At 45.2% G+C, this 24,356-nt stretch overlaps 1 protein-coding gene across 3 annotated transcripts in view; it reads left to right on the forward strand.

Annotated features, from left to right (window-relative positions):
* tcf7l1b (transcription factor 7 like 1b) overlaps window positions 1-24,356 on the forward strand; it is a 31,334-nt gene that overhangs the window by 2,200 nt on the left and 4,778 nt on the right. For all 3 annotated transcript variants that reach the window (XM_070965003.1, XM_070965004.1, XM_070965005.1), the window contains exons 4-5: window positions 16,632-16,715; window positions 23,730-23,865. In XM_070965003.1, the coding sequence (XP_070821104.1) occupies window positions 16,632-16,715; window positions 23,730-23,865 (220 nt within the window). The remainder of the gene's footprint in view (window positions 1-16,631; window positions 16,716-23,729; window positions 23,866-24,356) is intronic.

Below are 24,356 nucleotides of genomic sequence, written 5' to 3' on the forward strand. Positions count from 1 at the left end.
CTATCATTGTTAGAAACTGTTGCATTGGTTCGTTGGCTGTTATTGTGTTCTTGTTCTTTCCGATATGAGCCGTAAATATCACATGTACAACAGGAGAATTAAGCATCGTCGCCTTTTGGTGATTTCACACCAGTTAGCAATGATGCAAACAAGACTGGAGAGAAAGTAAATCGAAAAATTTCCACACTAAGATCAAATAACATGTCAGACACTGTGACACTGAATACTGATTCCAAACAACAGGATTTTAAGAAATGTACCCAACACTATTTAGAATATTAAATACAGTTTGAATGGACTATGCAAACTTCCTTGAAATAATCCCTGCTGGAGAGCTCTGTTCTTCTGAGCTTGTCCATCCCCCAATCCATGTCACATCCCCCCCAAAAAACAAGTACTTTCGTTAAGGCCTGGCAGGCATCTGACTGAAAAGACCCCCCCCACCCCCCTTCTGTCTCCTTTTCACTGTTCCAGGCCCACTCCCCTCGCCTCCCTCTACCTTCCATTCAATTAGAAAGGCGTTAGTTGACCATTGTTATTCTGAGCAGTCTTGATGGCTTCATTGGAGGTCTCCATTGGGGCTCATTAACTAAATGGCTACTCTGCTCACATTAGGTGATACACACCACCGTGTGCATCGTCTATCTGGTTGCTTTTGGCCACCAGAGTTAAAAACGCTGAATATGAATGCATTGTGATATTCAGTGCTTCCTCTGAAGTTTTTTTTTTTGCAGGAAACTTAAATAGATGTTTTGGTGTGTTACAGTGAGCAAACACAATCGTCTAAAGTAACAGCTTTTAGCTTTTGTCTGTCACCTGCCTTGTTTTGTGTCTCTGGTGTGAAATCCTCTCACTTCCTGGTGTTTTTGTCCGGCGAAACAAAGTTGAAAATTAAAACGGCTGTTCCTGTTGCTTGGGGCAAAGTAGCAAATAATTGGAGAGGATTTAAAATTCAGAGGTATAATCCTCCACATTAGAGGAGAAAAAAAGAAGAATGAGGTCAATGGGACAGAGCGAGCTGACACTGTCAATCATCAGCGTGGCAGAAAACATGGAGCCAGACAATAGCTGGCATACTTAGCAGACGTCTTGAGGTCTCCATATTGCGCTCGGCTCAGTGTGAATGCGGTGGGTTTGATTGACGAGAGGTTGGGCTTAGTGCCTTTTTTAGACTCGCATTCTGAGGATTTGTCTTGTTTACACCTGTGGAAGACTACAGTCAGATCTGCTGGATGGTATTTACAAGTGGCCTGCATCTGGCCAACAAGTTCGTTTCACTAAAGAGCTCCATGGATAGTTAGCATGCATAATCATTGGTGGAATACAGTGATTGGCTCATGAGAGAAAGTTTGCTCACGCTGTGTTATCACCTCTCTGGTGTTGGGATACAAGCAGTCCTCTGCTCCTGCAGGCAGTTTGTTATAGAGTGTGTTGGACGGCCCTGCTGCGACTGACAGATTTGTTTTATAAGCGTGGTGTGGTATGTGGTTGTGCCTGTGCTGCATGAGGCACGTTAAAGTTACGTCTCTTAAACAGATCACGTGATTAATACCAGGCAACATAATCCACATGTAGAGCTGCAGTTTCATGGCTTTGAGCACAATGTAAATGTTTTCGTGATTACAGATGGGACAGCATGTGCACGTGTTTTAAGCGTTTCTACATTTCCTGCATGTTTCTGTTTACAACTCTCCTTCCCCGCGTGACATCTCAGTATGTCTGTGTTACAATGAAGCAGCGAAATGCTAAATATTCCCTGCATTTCAGTAATAGATACGAGATGTTGCTCGAGTTATCATGCACTGACTTCACTCTGCAATGCGCGACACGGTGAAGGATTTGAGTCTCGCACTTTTAAATTTGGATGTGGCAACCCTATCATGAGCAATGAGAGACAGGCCGACATGGGATCAGCACAGAGTTCCCCCGAGGGCCAAGCATAACTGATTTAAAGCCTGCTCAGAGCTGACATTCTGCTGTAATCCACTGAGAGCTGAGGAGGAGGTTTTATGTTTGCAGAGATGTTCCACCAGCCCGCGGTGGGGTGCAGGGCCAGAGATGCCTTTTCCCCCGCTCACGAAGTCATCCTGACAAATCCCGCTTATTGTTTGTCGATTCATTGATGTGATTATCGCCGTATTGTTCCTGTAGTGACGGACTAATGCCAGATTTAATTGGTGAGCACACACTCTGCTTGACGCCACCACTTGTCAGCTTCATCAGCACTTTCAGATAACTCTGCTGGTGCATCATCATCGTCATGAAAGTGCGAAATGCCTCTTGTCTGTGAGAGGTGGCGAGTGAGCGAGAGCGAGGTTGGCCACTCGGATATATCTTCATCAAATAGGCAGCGGGTCACTCGAGCTCCAGAGCATGATTGTTGAATAGAAGATTGTTTGAGATTGAGATACGAGCGGAGAGCTTGTATAAGCCTGAACATGTCAGTGGCTGTGATTGCATGCCTGTCTGACTTCTTTTTTTTTTTTTTTTCGTTCTTTCTGTTGCTTTTGGTGCTTAAAAATGTGCAGACAAAGAAAAGTCAACACAGACATTGTCCCGCTGAATAAAAGGGCCTCTCCCTGCATAAGCAAGCACTGTTTGCGTGGAGGTGTCTTTTCATCAGGTGGCTCGCTTGGCATTTCGCTCACCTTGCCGCGTACGTGCGCGCGTGACTGTGCGCACGCGCGCCGGTGCGTGCTGCAGGTTGGTGTGTGTGAAGTCTGCGAGCGTCGGGGGGGTGGGAGGAGGGGCTGTTCAGGTGAGGCTGCGTGGATGTTTTGCAACAGAGGGAACAGTGTACAGAGCTTGCATTCTGACAGCCCTCAGTGTTGTATTCCTGAATGTTAGCACACAAATATTTTTTCAGCCAAGCACTGTGTCAACACAGCTAACATTTTTGACTAGGTTGATGGTTTTTAAAAGATTTTTTCTTCAAAGGCAAACACATCTACATCAATTTAGTGGCTCTGTTCAATTAAAAACAGATCGCCAGCAGCCGCAGAAATGCCATCGCTGGCTCAGGGCTCTTTGCCTGGAGTGATTAATTTTGATAATGAACTCATTGCTGGGCCTCGAAATTCAATTAAAATTGGCAAAAAATATATATGGTTTTGAAATATGAAATGAATCATGATTTTGTTTGAGAATGAGGGGGAGATATTCGGGCTGATGTTTGCACTCTAACGCTTTAAAACAGAAGTATTTTAATTGATTTAAGTATAAATTTGTTACACATTTCAACAGCAGTAAGTCTCAGCAATTACTTTTTTATGACGTACGGGTAATCAAGTCAGGTCTAATTAGTGCAACACAAACCAAAGCAGTTTATTGTCGTGATTATATTGCCGTAACGTGTTGCAAATGTTCCACTTTACATGCCTTGACATGCATAAATCACTCGTCTAAATCAGTAAACGTCGCTTTTCGCTTTCTGTAACTTTAGAAGCCTCACATACACCGTAGCGGTGGAGGTTTGCAGGATGGTGCAGTTTGCATTTCCAGACCGTGGATGCTCACTTCCTAACATCACTCGTATAGAACTGTGTGAAATGGTGTCAGTCCTGGTCTGTATCCTTCCCTCTTTGGTCTCTGTGGAAAGCGCGAGTTGGCGTCAATTCCTCCCGCTACCCCATAGCCTGCTAGTTCACTACCTAACCCACCCACTCGCCCGCCTGACATTAGAAATTCTGTTTATAGCGCTCTCTGGCTTCTCGAGCGCGGGGCCCATCAGGAGCATCTCAGCACCCTTTGAGGAAAGGATAACCAACATCTCCCCTCTCCAGCCGCAGACTCCCCATGTTCAGTGACATCAATGAATCCCTTTGATGTGCCAAGCTGAATATGTGTGCAAATGTGTTTTTATCAATTAATGTGTTTTTCTCATTTGCTATGTTTGGCCAGAGCTGCTGCACAGTTTGGTACGCTGCTTTTCCCTGAGAAAATTTGGGTGAACTCGTGTTTGAGTTGAGAGACGTTCAGTCGAAGGTGGAAACCTCTCACACCTGAGTTCACCCCGACGTCGCTGTTTATCTCTGTAGCTTTGAAGCGGTTTGAGTTGTTGAGCATCCTGAACAACGAAAAAAATCCTGCAGTAGAGTTCAATATTAAAGCATTTCAACAAACAAAAAAACAGCAACTATGTATAGAGGAAACTTCTGGTCATGTCTACACATGTTCGCCTCTACCATCAAACATTTGCAGTCGTGGTGCAGTGGACGGTCACTGTAGGACTGAGCTGTAATGAGACAGCGGTTGACATTGAAGCAGTGGACATCCAAAGCCTGCTATCCTCCACAGCTGCTCCTTCTCAAAAAAGTAAAGTTTCTGGAGATGGAGACGTGGGAGGTGGAGACACGTCTCATGTGTCATGTGAATACCAGCTTAGTCATGTCTGTTCTTTGGTATTAACCTGGAGTCCTGGTGCAGGAGGGGGAGGGGGAGGGGGGGGGGGGGGGTGGGCCCACCTCCTGGATTTATCAGCAGGGTAGTCAGACTTTCCAGGTGACCACAGTCCTGAAACTGTTTGTCCCGGAACAGTTTCTGATTGCGGCTTAATCGTCAAACTGGTTTATCCTGTTAAAATCCTTTAAATCCAAACGTGAGCCGCTTCTTTTCTCTTTTCTGTGTCATGTCAACATGTCACAGTCCCACTTAATGAATGACTTGAAGACATTACAGCCGCAACCAATCAGCATTTTCGTGACATGATTACTTCATTGTACATTATATTTTCCCAGAGCCCAAAGTGATGTTCTCACATCGCGAATAAGAGTGAAAAACCTGAAGATATTCAGTTTAGTGTCAAATTTGGCAAAGAAAAACCATCTGGGAGCAGTGAGTCTTGGAGAATATCTGCTCAAATCAGAATAGCAGCTGATTAATTTTCTGTTGATCAACTTATCATTTCAACGAAGCCGTCAGATTAGCTGATAATGATACTAGTCTTTACTTGCAGCCAAGTGAGGAGGGGGTGGGGGCAGGTTGACAGTAAACACTAAATTGGACTGTCCCATATAAGTGTATGTGGCCCTCTCATAGTCATAACCACTACTGTTTAGCTCACATAAAGAAATGTTTTCCCTCCATAATTGTACCTTAAACGCTTCACTCCATGCTAATAAAACGTGATTGTACAGCAGGAAGAAAAAGCAAAAGCTCTAAACAGGATTTCATCAGTCTGGTATTCCAAGCAGCTGTTTTCAGTTTAAGCACTGCAGGCAGCAGAGGAGAGAGAGAGAGGGAGAGAGAGAGAGGAGGAAGAGGAGAGATTGTTGATGAGATGTGGTGGTGGGAGCTTAAACTGGGGCAGATACGGGTCCTGCTATTCCTTCGCCTGTTATCCCGAGGTGGGCCGGCTTCCAGACCTTGAGGCACTCACTTATCTGAGGGATTCTGTCTCCCACAGAGCGCCGTTTTCTCCGACGACGACCACAATGCTTTGCCATTCCCTCGCAGTCACAGCCCAATCAGCACACAGCGGGAGGCTATCAGGTCGTGCACAAGTTGCATCAGTACTACCGAGATTTGTCTCGGGCTTCGCTTCGGTTCACATGCAGGCTGTGGAAATGCGTTCTCCCTGCTGCCGGTCTGTGAGAGGCCATGTCATACAAGTATGTGTGTAGTGAGGTTGTAGTGGTCATACTAAATTAAGAAGTGGATGGATATCCGTCCAGGATGAGGTTAGTCGACAGCGAGCGGAGCAGCTGTTCTTCTTGTAGAAGTTATAAATCAGTTTGGCTGCTTCCCACCGAGTTTGTCCTGTAATGGTGGAGCTGCTGGTGCAGCTCGTGTCCCCTGACGGACGCACGTCACGTCAACACACTGCACCTGCATACACGACCTGCGACCTGCTGCACACAGACATTAACCTGTGCGTGCTTGATTGGATTAGCTTACGTGTTATTACTGCGCTGATTAAAGTCCATTATTCCATTATTTATGTGGATTTGTTGTACTTAAAAGACGCAGATAAAAACTTTAAACTCAGAACTGTAACTGATGAGGTAACTGATAAGACTGACGCGCCATCTGTAACCTGAATTTAGCTCTGGCTCTAAAAACACCAGTGTGTATGTAACGGATCGTATGTTTGACCACATAAATCTTGACGGGAGCCACAGGGAATTTTCCATGTTTAATACATTTATATGAGCAGGACACGTGTTACTATATGCTTACTTTTACTGAGCTTGTCTTAAATGCGAGGAGATAAGACAAGCTTTAAGAGAAGGGGGTTGAAATAGAATTTGTATGTTATGTTACAGCATATAACTGCTTTATCTTACAAATATTTATTGTAAGTAAAATCAGTAACAACATTATTTTAAACTCCATTATTTTTAGCTCTCAGTGTCAGTGTTGATGTATTCCCATAGCGGTTTGCATGATATCAAACAAAAAGTACATACTTCATTTTATATTCAACAAAACAGCCTTATTTTTAGTAACATTACTTTCAATTTGCATATTCGTCAAATAATTATGGAATTGCTTTAATTGGATTAAAGTTGGTGATAGTTTTTTTTTTTTTCATTTTGTTCCCACTCTCAATGTTCCCATGAGATCAGGCTGCCTAATGCCCTAATATTGTCCTAATATTGATAATAACCTAACCTCTGGGTGCCCCTCGCTTCCCTCAGTTACCCTCATAAACCAATTGTACTTGTTAAAAAGTCACAATGTTCTGCAGAGCAACAAATTCGATTAAAGCCGAGCAAAGGCACAAGTCATCTAAAATGTGTGGCCTCCTTATCTGAAGCAGACTTGTGGATCCTGTTAGAATAAACAGCAGAAACGTCCGATGGGCAGATATTTTAATGTTGACCTCGGCCACAGATTCTCACTCTTTCCTGACCTTGTGTGCAAAATTGAAAATTAAGACTAATGCTCTCGATTAGTTATGAGCTATGGCTGCCGATGAGGGCCTTGTGCTCCTCAGACATGAGGCCCTCTTTAGTGATGGCGGGGATTCCCCTCGCCCGCCTCAGATGATCAGCATCATTGGGTTTCGTTGTCAGGAGATTTCATCATTTGATATGCTCAGGTTTGTCTTTTGGCTGCGCTCGGTCTATAAAATGCACGTTAGCATGCGGTGAATCCTGCGTCGGACGACAACGACGGGCGTAGGCGAGCTGGACGACGGCTCCACACCTCCGCTGACATAATCCTTCATCCGTTTACATGGCTCCATACCAAATCCCTCCAAATGTGACTGACTTATTTGCTGCAAATTTAGAGTAGCTACGTTCGAAAAAAAGATCTAATCAGCCCTATATGACATGGAGTAGGCCAAGGAGTCCTTTTGTTTGATTTGTACATGGGTTGGAGGGGCTGGCTATTGGAAATCCCTGAAGCAGGCTTTAGGGGCAGGTCTGATTCTCGTGTGAAATGGGAAGGCTCTATAGCTCTCGGCTGACTTGACTGGGGCTGTATGGGTGTGTTGGCAGGGGGAGCGCCGGTCATGAATAGGGTCTTTGACTACCTCAGACTTGCCCTGAAAGGCAGGACAAAGACCCTAGGGCAACGGCTTAGAGCCTCACAGCTGAGCTACAGAATGCTTGGCCGAGTCTTCCTCCCTCCTTGCCTGATTTAAATACTACAGTGGCTTTCAGCATTCTGGCGGCGGAGGGAGGCTTGCATTCACCGCAGCACATTTACCATCAACTTTTCTCTCTGTTTTTGTTTACAGTAGACTAATGCCAGAGCTCTTTACGTAATCCATTGCATAGAATCCATCAGAGGTGCTGGTGAATATGCATCAGTGACTCTCTTAAAACCGCCTGAAGATTAGCTTCATGTTGTTCATATTAAGCAGAATTTATTTGGATACAGACTAACTGCTGGCATATGTGTGTATGGCTGCTAATCACAACTCTACTCGGAGCCGTTAATTATGGAGCATTTTTGCTGATCTTCATGCAAGATGGAGATGTTGGCAAGTAAACAAGACGAAACTTGGTGCACACCTCTAATTGCTTGATTATTTTTGACAGATCAGTGCGACTCTTCGTCTCGGAGATTTGCAGGGGCAGAATAAAAAGCCATAAATCTTTTCTGTGGAGTTAATGGGGTTATTTGAGTCCTGTCCAGACACTCTCTCCCCACAGAGTGTCTAGTTTCAGATGTCACTCAGAGCTTTGTTTGCCCCCCAGGGTGAAGGGTTAGAGGTCAAGGTTCAGGGCCAGTTGGCTGAGTGGCCACAAAAGCCCAGGCTTCCCCTCAGCACATCCGATCCCTTCTTCCACACCAGCCTGCAGCCACAATGAACAGATCAGTTTGCAACATTTGTCCTTTCTTATTATAACCTAAAATTAATTTTCGCTTGTGTCAAGAATTGTAAGGGGATAGTTCACAGTCTCACAATGAGGCTGTAAAACGGGCTTAGGTTTACGGGGCGAAGCTTTAATAGTTTCTCAGTGGAAACTTGTGTAATTATTCAGTTACAGTTTTGCTCTTTGTTTCTGCATTTGCTGTCCAGCTACTGTGTGGAAGCCCACTGTTGTTGTAGGAAACATCCTTTAATCTGTGTTATTTGCATGACTTGAGAGTTTATATTCCTCAGATTTCGGCAGAGACCTTCTTATTCTCTCTTTATCGTTCGTTAACAATGGAGAATTGCACCTCAGCGAAATCTCACATCAGCCGGTTGGCAAGAAAAAAAAAGTTTGCAGTTTCTTTGTTCGAAACACCTCAGAAAGTTTGCAAGCCCACAACCTCACCCACATCAGCCACCACCCACAACCTCAACTTCTCTCCCTGCCCCACCACCACCACCACCCAAACATGTCCTCCAGCCAGGTTTATTATGCCGTTTCACGCAGACCAAAATTGCAGCTGCATGGAGAACAATCTGGAGCACATTAGCTCAGGCGCTGTGATTTATAAATTGTTTCTCAGGCCATAAATCCCTGCTGTAATTGTGCACAAGCACCCCTCTCTTTCTCCAGTCACTCCCCCTTCGTTCTCTCTCTCCTTCTCTCTTTCTCTCAGTCTCTCTCTCTGAGCAGCTTACAGTTCTGGGGTTAACACTAATTGTTTGCAGAAGTGTGCAGTTTGGATTGAGCTGAAGTTTGTTGCATTGTGGTGCAGATTTGGGGCTCGCAGAAAACAGCTCTTCATGAAAGATAAACTTTCCTACTTTTTTAATGCCGTTCGTAAACCTTTTCTGTCACATGGCGTGAGCTGAACGTCCAAAATGGGATGTGAGTGTTTCGTCTTCGGCTCCATGTTACTGTGGTTCATGCTCTGCATTCCTGAATACTGTGTAATTGTACGGGGCCTCTCCTAAACTCTGTCCCTGGGAATTTGATATTTACAGCAGCCCCTGATCGTAATCACCTTGCCGTTCTCGTTAGATTGTATTGAAACTGAAAGAGAGCAACAGCTGTATGTTGTTTTAAATAGCATGTCCAGCCTTGAGTTCTCCGTGGCCTGCTTAGCGTTGTGAAGACATTTTTCAGCAAACTGCAACACCTTATATAAATCAGTGTTAGCACCTCTCTTCTCAAATTGTGCAAAAAGTCATTCATTTAATATTGACAGAACAAAAAAAGATGACATTGTCAGGAGATGGGCAGCCCCTTGCTTGTTTTTCTACTCCATTGCTTTGCTTTCAAGAGACCTGATGAACCTTGAAGAGGTAGGGGACCTCATGACCCCACCTCATCCCGCCTTGTGACTCCTCTAAAGGCTGTTTCTGCAACCCCGAAAACCTATACGTTCGTACTGGAAAATTTATTCTTTACAAAGTTTCAGACATGTAAGAGGATCCCCGGATGCGAAAGTGAATTGAATTTATAGCCAAACCTTTCACTAGGTCATGATTTAGTGCTCAATATCACTATGCACAGCGTGATGAAAATGAAGCCTGTAGATTGCAGCGGAATGACTTTTACAAATGTTTCAGGTATAAAAATGCCCTGGCGACGTTCCAGACCTCCCTGCAGTCTGCTGACAATACGCATAACTAATCCTGGGGAATGTCATGGTAGTAAGTTGTGCACTGTGTCGCACACTGTGGGAGCTTGAAACTACTTCTGAGAATATTTCCTTTTTCAATTAGATCCTGCGCAACACACTGAAAATTATAAGCCAAACTAGATTTTCTGTTCCTAAAATTGTTGTGTTTTGTCATTTACATTGTTTGCTTCCAGCCTTTTTGATGAATTGGAGCATTTTTCCTGATATGCAGATGACACTTTTTTGCTCATGTCTTATTTAAAGTGCTCATAAATGATCCGGGTTTCATTTCTAACACTGGGCCTCTGTGTCTCGCTGCGACGGGAGTGTGGAGGCATACCTGTGGCGTGTGAATGTGACTGTGTGTTTGAGCGGAGCTGGAGGAGCGGGCGGGCGGGCGGGCGGAGAGGAGACGCAGAGTGGAGTGAGTGGGCTTAGCGGTGGGGTGATAGGGATGTCAGGTAGTAAAATCTGAGATGAGGCAGGGCCCAGAAGTCTGCGGGGTCTGGAGATTTGCGCCTGCACTCGGAGAGCAAACACAGGAGGCATCTGCAGGCAGCTGTGTGTGTGACGGGGGGAGGGGCTGCTGCTGCTGCTTAGGACAAGGGGGGTGGGGGTGTGGAGCTGGGTGGTGGTGTTGGGTGGTGGTGAAGAGAGAGAGGAGGGGGGGTGGACTTGCAGAGTGAACACAATCAGCCCTCTGTTTTCATAAGACTTGTGGTATGTGAGAGCAGAAACAAATGTGTTTAATTTAGGCCCTTTTTTTTCTCTCGCTCTTGCCTTCTCCACTACACCCTCTTATGCCCACCTCAGTTTTTCAAAACTGACGCTTTCCCTTCAAGATGCCTCTCCTGCCACTGTCAGCTGCTTTTAGGAAGTTAAAAAAAAAAGAGCCAAGAAAAGCTTTAAAAAAAAAAAGGAAGAAACAATCACCCACTGTACCCCGCCAGAAAAAAAGGCACACTTTTAGCAGACGTACTCAAATTTACTCTTAGAGGGTGGGGGTAAATATTTATCTGGAAAAAGAAGAGAAAGGGATTATTTTTATGTCCTCACTGAGAGTTTGGAGTGATTACCGTGCTGTGGTATTCGCCCTGTTCAGTGTGAGGGGTGCATGCTGGACTTATTATTGCCTCCTAAATGCCTTGGCAGGAAGAGCTGTATTATATTGGTAACCCATGCTGTCTCCAGTCAATTTGTGTTCGGTCATAAATGAAAAATTCAGGTCTCACTTGTGTGTCATTGTGACTGGGACGCGCGCGCACACCTACGCTCGGACGCACACACATTTGATTTCTAAGTCGAGCTTTACTGTAAACATCCAGCCAACCGCTGGTAACCACCCCGTGTTCTGGAGTTAATTATACAGACGTTTACGGCTCTGAATTTCAATGAAACGAGGCTACTCCCCAAACAATAAAAAGCTGTGTTCCAGTGCGACTGGACAAACAATGCCACAGGACATGGAAAAGGACGACGTCTTTGACATTTGAGGTGTAGCCTGACATCAGATCACACTGACATTAAGTGGAGCGGCCTGTCACAACTGAAAGCAGCTCTCCCAGGTACGGGAAACCACATAACTGACTGCACATAATTGACTTGAATAGCTTCGCACCCTCTTCTGTCTTTATGAGATGGCCTTGCTCTTACCAGATGCATAATTATTTTCTTGTGTGTCTAATTACACAGTGAGTTTTATATGGCCTGCTGTTGTGCTCTGTAGCAGAATTACTCACTTATTCCCAACTTAAACCTCAGCGCGAGTGAAGAAATTTTCCTTTAACTGCACCTGATTAAAAGTACCTGAAAGTCAGTGAGTCAGAATAAGAACAATGGCGGCTTCATTTAAGGGCTCCGTGGTTAAAGCTGTGGATACAGGAAGCAGTAACTCAGGACCGTGTCATGCAAAAGGAAGAAAAAAATAAACCCCCGATACAAATAATTGCTTGAGTTGCAAAAATGCAAACTCCTGCTGAAGTCGCAGCTTCACTCACTGGGACAGAATGTTAAAGCTTTATTTTGGCCTTGTGTTCTGTTAATGCTGTTTTATTACTGAAACAGCACTAAATTCACTCCCAGGACTTTTCAAATAAACCCAGTTAGCTGGCCGGTTTGGCCTTGTACAGATTATGCATGAGGCTGTCACGTGACACCAGTGCTCACTGATTTTTTTCAAGTTGAATTGTGGAAATTTTCTGCACAAAATGTGGACTTTTACACTTTACTGGCAGCACGTACTGTTAGAGGGCAAAGCAGGCTGTGTGTGTGTCGCTGAAATTCATGCACACAGACGTGGATGGAGCTGCGGCCCGGAGTGCGTAACCATCTTGGAAATCTTGGAAAAACCTTGCCGCACTATTGTTAGGACCTCCCTCACGCTGCCTCCCCTCTTCACTCTCCTCTCTCCCTCTTTGCACTAATAGTTCTTTTGTGTACAAGAGCATGTTAAGAGGCCAATGAGCCTGGCCTTAATAGGCCACGTTGCCATAGAAACCACAGCACTCTGGATGTCTGACCTTTGACCCAGTTTTTTTTACCGGCTGTGAATAAGAGTGCGGGACGACCAACCAGGTCACAATAGAGGCCCGGCGAACTGAGGGAGTGCCCCTGTCATACTCACTTAACTTCATTCCTCTGTGGGCTAATGGACACTTCAAATATGGTAGCCATTAGCAGGATGCTATCTCCAGCACAGGCTGCTTCTTCGTGCTTAATTTCATGTAACCTCAGAGATCCGAGCTGAAAAAAGGGCAGTGGTAGTTCTTACAGTTTTTTTTACGGGTGCCTGGTGCGACTGATTGGTGCACAGCAGGGTGAGAAATCCAGGCTGAGTTTGGATGAAAAAGATTAATTTCTCTGCAGTTAAACTCTCACCAAAATATGTTTGTCTCTCTCTCTTTGCCCCCTCCTGTAAGATAGCTTTAATTAATAACTTCCTCCCTGACTAATCTACTTACTTCATAGTGGACCGGATAATAGGACATGGTCCCCATTCAGAAAAATTTGCAGTGGCCCAGTAGTGCATTGTGGGTCTGACCAGCTGAGCTGCTTGTCGTTTCCCCATCAATTACACACTAATTAGCACAATGACTGCCGAGGTTTGCTTAAGAATTGTCAGTGTAATTGCCTGTAATGTTGGCAAACAATGAGCCTTAATGCAAACTCTGAGACAAGGCGGGGGCTTCTTATCACTTTGTCTTTGTCCTAAAAGCTTTAATTGTGTTTCATGCATAGATCAGGTTGAGGTGTCAATGGCCCGGCATGAGCAGGTGATATCAGCAGAGCAAACCAGGGAGGGCCGGTCGTGCAGGGGGCCTGACGGGGCCATTGTCTGAAGCCGCTGTTCATATGGGCAGGGGACGGTAATTAACACCTCAGCCAAACAGCAAGCTGTGCGGCCCATTTGTTTTCTGTTGGGGGGTAAAAGAAAACAATGGGGAGGGGTCCTCCACACAGTAGGTGATTGACATTATCTGCTGGAGCGATCTGAGGAGGCATTCCTGCTGCTCTGCCACAAGTTGGGCGAAGCAGCAGCGCCAGGCCTCGTCTGAGCTGCGTCTTTAATTCACTTTGACTTTGAACGACTGTTTGCTTTTGACTGATCGAGTCGAAGAAATTCAGCATAAAATGCAATAAATATATGTGCAACATAGCTTGATTTAGATGGCAAGTTATTAGGCGCATCTGCTGTTTCCCAGAGTCAACATATGTTTTGTGCATAATTATTGTAGTTTTTCATATTTCATGAGGACATAAATATGAGTCTATATTAGTATTATGTTTGACTTTACTTCTTGCCTGACTGACAGCCATTATGACTTCTCACCACAGCCCTGAAGCAGGCAGATAGTTGCGAGCAAAGTTTGGGATTTTTTTCTGTCCCGTTGGCAGAGAGTCTGACTTAGTTTGACAGCAAATGTCCAGACATCTGTCTCTTCTCCGTGCTCTGATGTTGGCCTGCAGTATGGCACCACACACTTCAGAGATGACAAAGACTCTTGGCTGTGTTTTCCGCCGCTCTGTGAGAGCAATGTAACAATTAAAACCCAGCTCTGGCAGGCCACATGCCCCAGAGCATATGTTGCATTCTCTCTGTTCAAAAAACCAAAGGGCTCCAGTGTAGCTTTTTGGAAAATTTCAGTGGCATCACTGCCACCTTTGTCGCATCTGGGTCCTGTAAAAGTAGCACATTCTACTGATGTCTATTCTGAGTGTTGGAGGCAGCAGGGAAGGCTGGAAGACAATTAGAGAGCTATGAAAATGGACCAGCTAAACTTCACTTTAGTTACACATTTCTTTCAGTACTCTGTCCGAGTCTATTTACCAGAGCTTCCAGCTCCCATGCTGACACAGACATTGCTATGGGCCCTGACCATATGTCTGTATGTGTTTCCAGTAAAATAAGGGCATGTGTAAAGCATTACTAAATGTCAGTTGCATTGATGTTACTCTACTTCCTGTTTCAGTCTCGTACTGACATTTAATATCACATAAACCATGTCACGCCTATTTGAATCATCCATTTTAAGTGCTGGCTCTCCTAACTTTTCTCTTACACTTCCCTTGTGTTCGTTTTTTTTTTTTCCTTTTTTCACCGTAACACCGAGAAAGTTTTTGCTGAGCAGCGCGGCCCACAATTCCTCGCCTTTTGTTTCCTGAAACAACTCACAGCCCTCCCTCTCTCTCCGCCTCTCATGTGTTAGTGAGTGGTGTGCTGCCGCAGTCCGGACTGCAGCTAATGTGACAGCGTGCGGCTGGCATCACCTGGCTGGATGTTTCAGGCAGTGTGTGAACAGTTGCCCCATAGGCCACGCTGGCAATTAAAAGAAAAGTAGGCGCTCGGAAAAAAGCGCCCGGGGGCATGTTCCTCGGTCCTGGCAGAAACTGTCAAATAAGGGATGGATTGGGTGGGAGAGCCGGGGTGGGCACGGCTGGGCAAGACCAAACGCTCACAATAGCGCTTGTTTCATTTGTGGAAGGACTCATGATTGACATAGATTAGACAGAGAAAACTGCATTGTTTTGGATTTTCTCTCCAGAGAGTAGCATTCATTAGGCGCCATGCACACAGCAGAGTAAAGTTTCAATAGGGAGCTAGCAGCCTCTAAAAGCAACTGCCTCCTGACAGTTGTATGGACTTGGGCCCATTAGTTGGAAGCTACGATTCAGCCTTGAGCAGTATAGTGAAAATGAAGAGGGCTGATGTCAACTCCAAGAATTTCCCCCCTTTTCGAAGGGAAAAAGGGTCCCCTTCCCCCTGCCTCGGTGCTCTGTTGGACCCCAGCTGTCAGGAAACAATACCCTCTGCCTGCTCCGACAAACTCATTCCTGAAAATGTTTTTTTTCCCTCCTCTCCCTTTTCCCCCTCCTGCTATAATGTCTTTTCCATTTTTAACCCACAGCCATCCAAGCTTCCTTCCTCCTTACAAACCCTGAGTGATGAATGAAGATTTAAAAATCAAAACCTGAATGCATGACTCCTCCAGTTTGCTTGTTTGTCATCATTTATCCTGCACCAACTTTTGAAACGCAGACAAAGCGGTGCACATATTCTTTAACTGGTTTTGTCAGTCCTTTTTTTTAAGTGGCAGATACTTTTTCTTGTCTTCACCATTCATCAGATGTTTGCTGTGGGTGGATGTTGTTTGTGCGTTGGAATTCGTGCTATATAAATAGAAACGACAGTATACATTGTAGAATGATAACAGAAGATGCATGGTGAGATTGCACAATCGCCTGTTACGGACAGAATTAATCACCCATAATACACTTTCATGCCCAAATGCCAACTTAAATAATGAACTAGGATGCTTTTATGTCTCTGCACTACATGAGACTGGATGAGCCAAACACAACTTATGATATAAAACCTTTTTAATTAATTTGAAATTGCACCAGGGAGAAAATCCACATGCATGACAAGCTGCTGTGTCCGGTATTTAAACTGATTCATAAACCAGATGGTTGAGCCGTGCTTTTGGAGCTCTGGCTTCATGCTATCTCCATTGCTGGAGGAACAAAAAAAAAAAAAAGTTCAGCTTGTTGTATCAAGCAGTAAATCACAAAAACCTCTCTTGGAGTGCACAGCTCTTTCTCCATGGCACTGGGCAGCAGTAATCGGGTGGTGGAAATCTTTGTGACATGTGAGGGGAAAAAAGAGGGAGAGCAAACACTTGCACAAGACTTTATGATAAGTTTGATGCATGGGTGAAAAATAGTGATAGTGAAAGGAGGAGGGGCTGCGTTTGGGTCAAAAGGCCAAACTAATTGAGACGGAAAGGCAGGACTTAGCTCCGAGGGCGCAGCACAGCCTTTCGCTGCTCCGTAAACGGGGCTTCCTTCCAGCTGTCTCTTCCCACCCGCTCGCCGATGGGCGCCCACAGCTGGCCTCTTGTTTTTCCTTGACAAACGGCAATTTCACAGTCCTCCACTAGTCCGTTGTGTTCACATCACTCTCCCCGCTCTCCCCCGTGCCAGAACTCGCTGTCCGACTCCAGCAGCAATATGGGTCCCGTACAGGTGTCTGCTGGAGATCTCTGCGGGCTTGACACTGTTCATTCCAGTTGGTCTGCATTTTGTTAAATCTTGTATGTTTTTATGACTGTGTATGTTTTTCCCTGCAGCGAGTCTGGTTCTGTTCTGTAATTCTCTTCATTTTCTCTCACCCACAGTACCTGCAGATGAAATGGCCTCTGTTGGATGTCCCTGGATCTGCAGGACTAAAAGACTCCCGTTCTCCAACACCGGGGCATTTAGTAAGTAGACACTCAAAATAAAACTTGTTTTTTTTTTAACAAGATCAAGCCAAAAGCTCAGCTGTGGTGTAAACACCTGAAGCAGGATTTTGTATAGGAGCACATTTGAAGCCGGGATTCATCAACATATTATCTTTTTGTTCATCAATCTTTCAGATGACTTGGTTGGTTGGAGGAGGCAAAGTAAATCACAATTTCCACAGCAAAATTTCAAATGACTCTTTCTCATTGAATTCATGACTTTGTGGTGCTAATAAGATGTTTCCTCCAGGCTACATCCTACCGGACATAAACCTAATTATCAGACAAATCAAGTAAACTTATTGGGTGAATCCGTTTATCTCAAATCATATAAATAATTAACCAAACTATCACCATAATGTGGTTATTCACAATAATGGAGTTATTATGTGCATGTAAATGTGCTGGTTCCCATCCATCCACCCGCAGGCTGAGCAGTCTGTCTTTACCGCAGTAACTCAGCCTCCATCATAAATCTCTCAACTCTGAGCCTCCTTGCCATTCCTGATCTTTCCCACGCAGGTGTGAACTAGTCATCACGGTGTCTCACTCTGGTTTGACAATGCGGGCCCTCAGCAGACCTGTTTGCTTTGTGGCTTCGCTGAGGGACGTGTGTTTGGGATCGAAAACATCAGATAACACGAAGCCAACAGCATCTATCTCACATCTCACCTGTTTGATTGTATCTGGCCGTTTTCTGGTTCAGGAAGTCAAGCTAAGCCATGCGTGCAGCAGAAAACTACTGTCACAACACTTAAAGTAAAAAGAGGCGTTGTGACTCAGCCCCTTGACCTTACATATCCTGGCCAGACGTGCTCACTGAGTTCGTGGTTGATTTGCTGCATCCCATAATCGTCGTGATGCACATGACAAAGTCCTCATTGAGCGCAGTCAATGGCAAATTGTTGTGAAGGGGCTGAGTTTGCTCATGGGAATCCAGGACTGACTTAAATCTCAATGGAAACCAATTAAGATATTTTATTAGAATAAATGCTGACCCTTCATTGACCCTGTTGATTTCTCTGGAAATGGAACACAGCAGCCTCTGTGTGACGTTTTGTTGCAGAAAACAGTTTTAGAGCAACTCAGCTGCTAATATGCAACACTATGAAATGAATGAATCCGTGTGGTAGGCAGAGAGAATGAAGACAACAGGTCACAAACAGTGAGTAATAACAATTGAAAGGAAATGAAAGCACGCTGACTGAGGTTGAGTTCCTCTTCTGTCCTTCAGTGCTGCGACTTTTCATGTGGCTCTGTGTCTGCTGTGTTGCTCTGCATTTGTTTGTCCTTCATCTCTTTGAATTTCAGCAATCCAGCAAAGTCAATGCAGAAGAGACATTGTAGAAGACGGAGAATGTGGGGGATCAGACGGTTTTCTGTCTGAAATGTTGCGCGCATTGTTCGAGTAATACACAGCCTTCACTTTTGTGTGCTGAAATATGTTCCTTTCTTAAGTTTGCAAAGTTTGCTGTTCGCCAGGTGCATTGAGAGATTATTTAGATGCCTCTAAATCTGTGGAAAGCAGCTTGCAAATGCAGTATATAGGTTCTACATTGTTGTTCGCACAGATTCTTAGATTGTTTGTATCTTGAGTTTTTTAATGGCAAAACTTTTTAAGGGAGACAAGACGTGTTGTTTATTGTGATCATTCTCCCGTGTGCATTGCTATTGAATGGCACAGCTCCAGTGAATGGGCCGTCCAAGGCCAAACACCTCAAGTGAAACACTTAGATGGTCAGTTAAGAATATGAGATAAGATTATTGTCTTAGACTTCATTTCACACTTTCATTTTGGAGTAGTATAAAAGGTGGGGAAGTTCACTGCAAGTGTAACAGCTTTCAGTTTGTGAAGTAAAAGAGGAAGTCGCCATGCTTGATCTGGTGACCTGCAGCCAGAGGGTCATTTGATGTGCAGTGGGAAGCTCTGACACTGGGTACGGTGTACCCTGGGCACGGAGCATAGAAAGCGAAACACCCCGCTGTGGCCTTACCCCCCACTCTGGGCCAGGAGCCCACATGCCCCTCTGGTGTGCTGCTGCTGACAGGGAGCCAGGCTGATTATGTGCTCATTACTCCAGCCGAGGAGAGAGAGGGAGAGTGGGAGGGGAGCAGCAGGCTGGCTCCCCAGGCCTGCAGGCTCCCCAGGCCCCAACACTGCACTAATGAGAGCAGGGGGAGCGGATGGGCACACATGGGGGGCCAGGGATTACTGCCCAGGGCCAAGAGGAGCCAGAGAAAGAGACCCAAGGAGAGGAGGCGAGGAGACACCAGCAGGGACTCCTGCAGCAGACCTGTACCTCTGCAGTCATTCTGCAAGCATGTGTTCAATCTGACACTGTTGTCTTGTTTTGATGATGGACTTGCATGGACTGGAATATTTGTGAGGATCTGCCCGTAGGTACATGTATATCTTATGTTTTCTGTGCATGTCAACTATGCATAATGTGAGCTTACTGATAAGGATTTTACAGTCTATTAGTTGAGAGGCCTGCTCAGTCTGCCTCTTGCAGATGAATAAATCATCCACTGCTGAGCCACTGCACGAAGACAATGTTGATATTTAGAGTCTTTTGTGGATGATACCATCTCACATTCCCATGTACGCCTGCGGAGATCAATGCAATAATTGTTGCTCGAACTGAAATTGCTTTTCCGCTAATTCTGGTGATGTGGAACAAGATAAGAGGATGTAAAATAGAAATTAGAGAATTCAGCGGATGCGAAAGTCCAGGGAAAGACCATCCTGTCACTGCAGATTGGGTCCATAAGGCCTGTATGCAAATGGGAGCCTGCTCTGGCCTGAGATCCTCAATTATTCAACAGACAGGTTTGTTTAGCATTCAGTTGGTATTGCTTTTGGTAGTAATGGTGGTGGTGATGGTGGTGGTGGGGGGGTGGAGGAGGACAGGGAAGAAGGGAACTAGCTTTCCTGTGAACATACCGCACCCCACACACCCACACACATACATGCAGCACCCCCAAACCCCCATATAAGCTCCTGTGTTCAGAGGGCTGTCTCGTCATGAATAATACATCAAAGGCGCTGCAGGGCCAGGTGATGCGGGGAACTTGTCAGCCCATCAGTAGTGGCCGAGCTGGACCAGGGAGGAGAGGAGAGGAAAAGGAAAGGGAAAGGGAAAGGGAAAGGGAAAGGGAAAGGGAAAGGGAAAGGAAGTCGAGGTGGCACCGCTGTCTGACTCGTGTGTGTCTCGCACTCGTCTTGCACAACGTACCGATTCACAGTCATTAACACTGTGCTGATAATGATGTCAAGACTGCGCACTTCTCCCTCTGAGGTCATTCAGTCATTTGCAGTAATTTGTCCATAAGGCCTATTCTCCATGGCATTACTGACTACACTGACTAGCACTGTTATTCACGATTAGAAGCAGCTGTGACTCTCAAATGAGGTAGAACTGACCGGAGTGCATGTCCGTCAGTTAGTTATCAGATCACGGCGTGCTCGGTGCTCAAATATGGGCTGATCTTCACTCGACGGGGACACAAGAAGCACCCTCTTTGTGTCAATATTGCATTAGCGTCTAGAGTGGATCCGGTCCAGCGTGTCATAAGTCACTTAGTCACCGAATTGTTTCAGTGAATTGAAGTGGCAAGGTCTCGAGCAGCATTCCAGAGATGGCTTTTGTCTCCTTGCATGTGTCGTGTGCAATCTTCAACCCTCGGGGCTATGTGACAGTTTAAGTGAAGATATTAGCTGAAAATATGCTGTTTTTTTTTTCTCTCAGCGCGATACATACACTTGCTTTCGACCCACATTATTTCAACCGACCCTTGACTGCGAGTCCGGTGAGATTTTCTCGTTTTGCATTAGGCAGTGAACACCGGGATCCATCATGAAATCAAAGGCTTTGGGAGGACTGAACTGAATACTGATCTTAGGTCTGCAGTCCTGCTGGGCCACTGCAGAGACAAGATCCTCTTCAGAAATGGAATAAGGAACCAGTGCTTTGATTCCAGTCAAAGTCAGATTTAGGATCGCAGAGTGAAATTACATGAGAGTTTCAGATTTCCCAGAAAAAAAGATGTTTATGTATCTCCGTCAGTTTACAAATATTTATTACCACACTGGATCCCAGTGAGATTTGTCCATGTTTGTGTTGTGTGCTGATTTTGTTAGAGCTCTGTCGATTTATTTCGTGACCGCTGGGGATATTCTCTCCAGTAATATGACGCCGCTCTGCCCTGTATTATTTTAAGCAGGAATATTAGTGCCGTTGACCTTTTCAGAGGCGATGACCAGACGTAAAGCACACGTTGTCTGTGATGAATGGCATAGTTTCGGAGCGGTTGATTTTAAGGACATACGACACGGTCAGTCCCCTCTCGCGTCCGCTTCCTGTTGGCGTTGACAAACAAGGCTTGGATTTCTCAGCATGCCAGGCATTCTTTTCACCCCGTCTTTCCTGGAGTTTTGAAAGGCCTCTGAGCCTCCCACCCAGAATCACCGAGCATAAAGACACACAAAGCTGCGGGGTTATTCAGTTTGTTCTAAGCTCTCTTCCCCATCGGCTGTTTGCCTAGTAATTCAATTCAGATGTGCAGGATCCAAAAACATGTTTGCTTGAATGAAATCCACCCCTCCACCCACATTGACCAAGGACTATGCTTTTCTTAGCGCCGTTCCAAGTTGGACAGCCAAGCGAAGTACTGCCACCTCGGCCTTTTTAGTTTCAGACCCTCTTAAGAGACAGACATCTTTTCTCTGCACCGGCTCAGCAACTTTTTGCTGTGTTTTTTTTCCCCTTTAAACCTTCCTGTTACTATGTCCAGTCGCTCTTAAGACCGGTTCTGGGTGTTTTTACTTGCTGGCTGAGAGGCACGCACAGCTTCAGACCTGTTTGCAACAAGCACGTCTATGTAAAGAGCTTGATTTCTGTCCGTCAATGCAGATACCATCTGTTTCCAGGTTGCTCTTTATCTGTCCTATCACGTAGATGTTGTTTATATTTAAAACACAGCTCATGTTCCTTGTGGTTTCCTTATTACTCTTTGCTTGTGGACCATGAAGCCAGATGTATGAAGCTGTGAGCTGGAGGAATATTGCCTCTACACATCAAGCAAGTGAAAGAAGGCATTGACGCTTTAGTGTTTAGTTTTAGTCACGATTGAGCCATTAGTCTGTTTTTTTTTTTTTAATTTTCAAGGACCGCATGTGATGCTCTCAGAGCTTTGGGGAGCTTTTTTAATAAGAATTAGATTAGAAAATGAAGCAGATTTTGATTGATTAGATGCAAAAACATCCTGATTTAAAGAGAGGAATTTGCTCGATGAAGTATCCATCTTTATTCCTAACGGAGAGCTTCTGGCAGCTGGGATGCAGGTCAGAATAGTTTTGCATATGTGCAAACTCCCATTTTTCTCCACATTCAGTCGGGCTGCTGAACTGAAAGGCAGGAGTCGAAACTAGTGCCTTCAAACTTAGAAATATGTTTAGAGCACACGATTGGTGTATTCCAGGATCTGAATAATTAATAGGCATCATTTCGAATTCTCACTGAAGTGCTTCCCAAAATGTGTTGGCACCCAGGTCTAGAGGTCTCGAGCAGCCCTCACAATATAGGGAAAATTCAGGCATATTGTACATGAAGTAGAACAACAAAGCACAGCTCAAATATACATGACATGTGGGACCTGGGATTTCAGCCCAGCGAGTCAACACTATTTCTGCCATGAAGCCTTATCAAAGCCTTTTCTGTGTTGTGTCAAATCGTGTTCTCGCATCATCATATGCACTGACCTTATATGCTCCAACTCTGGAGAAACCAGCTCTGAGCAAAGCGATCTTAATATAGCCATGTTTAACACCAGTAAATATTTTCCTCACTCCATCTGGCATTACCAGAATCAAAGCGTGCTTTAGACGTGGGAGAAACCAATTTGCTAAAGATTTAAAAGGAGGAAAAGGTTGGACTTTCCTTTAAATAAAAGTGGCTGAAAAAAAAGAAAGAAAAAAAAAACACGCTACGATTTGGGTACAATTCTAAGCCGCGTGAAGCGAGAGAGTGTACAGAAGTCTCAATGCAAACCTTGTTCCCCGGCAGACCACGTTGGAGAGAGACGAGAGGTTGAGAAGGGGGGTGGGGAGGGATATTGAAGAAAGGTTAGCCTGGAGGAACAAGACTCCTTTCTCCCCCCAACTCCCCCTCCACCCACCCCTTGACCCTCCCATGTGACAAGTTGAGCCAACAAGTGCTCCATTCAGCCAGGCAGCCAGGGGAAATGACTGCGAGGCTGAGCGATGCCTAATGAAAGTAGAGACACTGGTTATTATTATTGTCTTCTTCGTCCTCGTCACAGACGTAATGCCGGTCAGTTCTCGGCAGGGATCTGCTCTTTCTCCATGTGCGTTGAAAGAGCTGAAACATCCACGCTGCACAGAGAGACCAGTTTCATCTCTGCTCTTCGTCACTTATCTGAAGTCACACAGACTGTGAAGTGTTTTTCTCACATTAGGTCCATCTGAAGTATAACGTGGCAGTGGAGTCCACCCATGGGCGTGTGCCCAGTCAAGTGACTGCTGTCAGACAGGCATGATGTCTCCACTTGTTTATGGGTATTCAGTTTACCTTAGCCTGATTGTGTTTGTTTGCGGCCTGCTGGTGTGACTTTTGGACTCGGTGGCTCCGTTGTTTTCCTTGTCGGACTGAACAAACAGTTCTCTCCTCAGCTAAATGACCGTAATGGTCTTGGCATGTGTCTGCGAGCCTTTTTAGTGTTTCTTGGTGCCGGTCCAGATTGCATCACAGGGCCAGTCACACGCGCAGACTGAGATGTTTACCGTGGAGGGCATTCGCACATGATGCCCTGTTTACGTGTTTTGAACAATGGCCAGCCGAAATCACGTGCACGAGTACAGTTTGAGATAGTAGCTGCTGCCATAGTAGCTTTGATGGATTCACTCTATTCTGAAGTGTCACCTCCTGCTTATAAATTATGTTCTGTCTCTTCTTCTCTTGTTTTTCTCTTCAGTCCAACAAAGTCCCAGTGGTGCAGCATGCCCACCACGTCCACCCACTGACGCCCCTCATCACCTACAGCAATGAACACTTCTCCCCCGGCACGCCGCCGTCACATCTCTCCCCAGAGATCCTCGACCCAAAGACAGGTGAGGTCTCCTGGACGGGCACTGATTCACTTCGCTGTGCATCTTGCATCTCACACGCAATCTGTCCGTCATCATGAAAGGCGGCTGTGAAAGTTACTCAGCTTAAATGCACGTCAGTAATAATGAATTCAAAGCGTGACCACTTGTCACGTTGGAAAAAAGTATTGAAACCTCCACAGAAACCAGGAGGGAGGCGCTCTCATGTGCACAAACGAGCGCACGCCAATGAGCCTGACATGGTCATGAAGTTTGAAAAGGAAACGGTGTGTTTTGACACATCTTGGCAAAACTGTTTCTGTTTTGGAACGAACTGAAAAAGCTTCTGTGGACGTTTTGTGACTCTTCTTTTCCACCTTGAAAACTTGTTAATCACCACAGCTGCTGCAAACTTTCAAACCGCCTCTCAAAAGATAGATTTCAGGTGGAGATGATGGCAAATATTTGCAGAGATGTTAAATATTGTTTTAAATAACTCGTCTGATGATACCATG

Source organism: Chaetodon trifascialis, chromosome 6, assembly GCF_039877785.1.
Source record: "Chaetodon trifascialis isolate fChaTrf1 chromosome 6, fChaTrf1.hap1, whole genome shotgun sequence".
NCBI lineage: Eukaryota > Metazoa > Chordata > Actinopteri > Chaetodontiformes > Chaetodontidae > Chaetodon > Chaetodon trifascialis.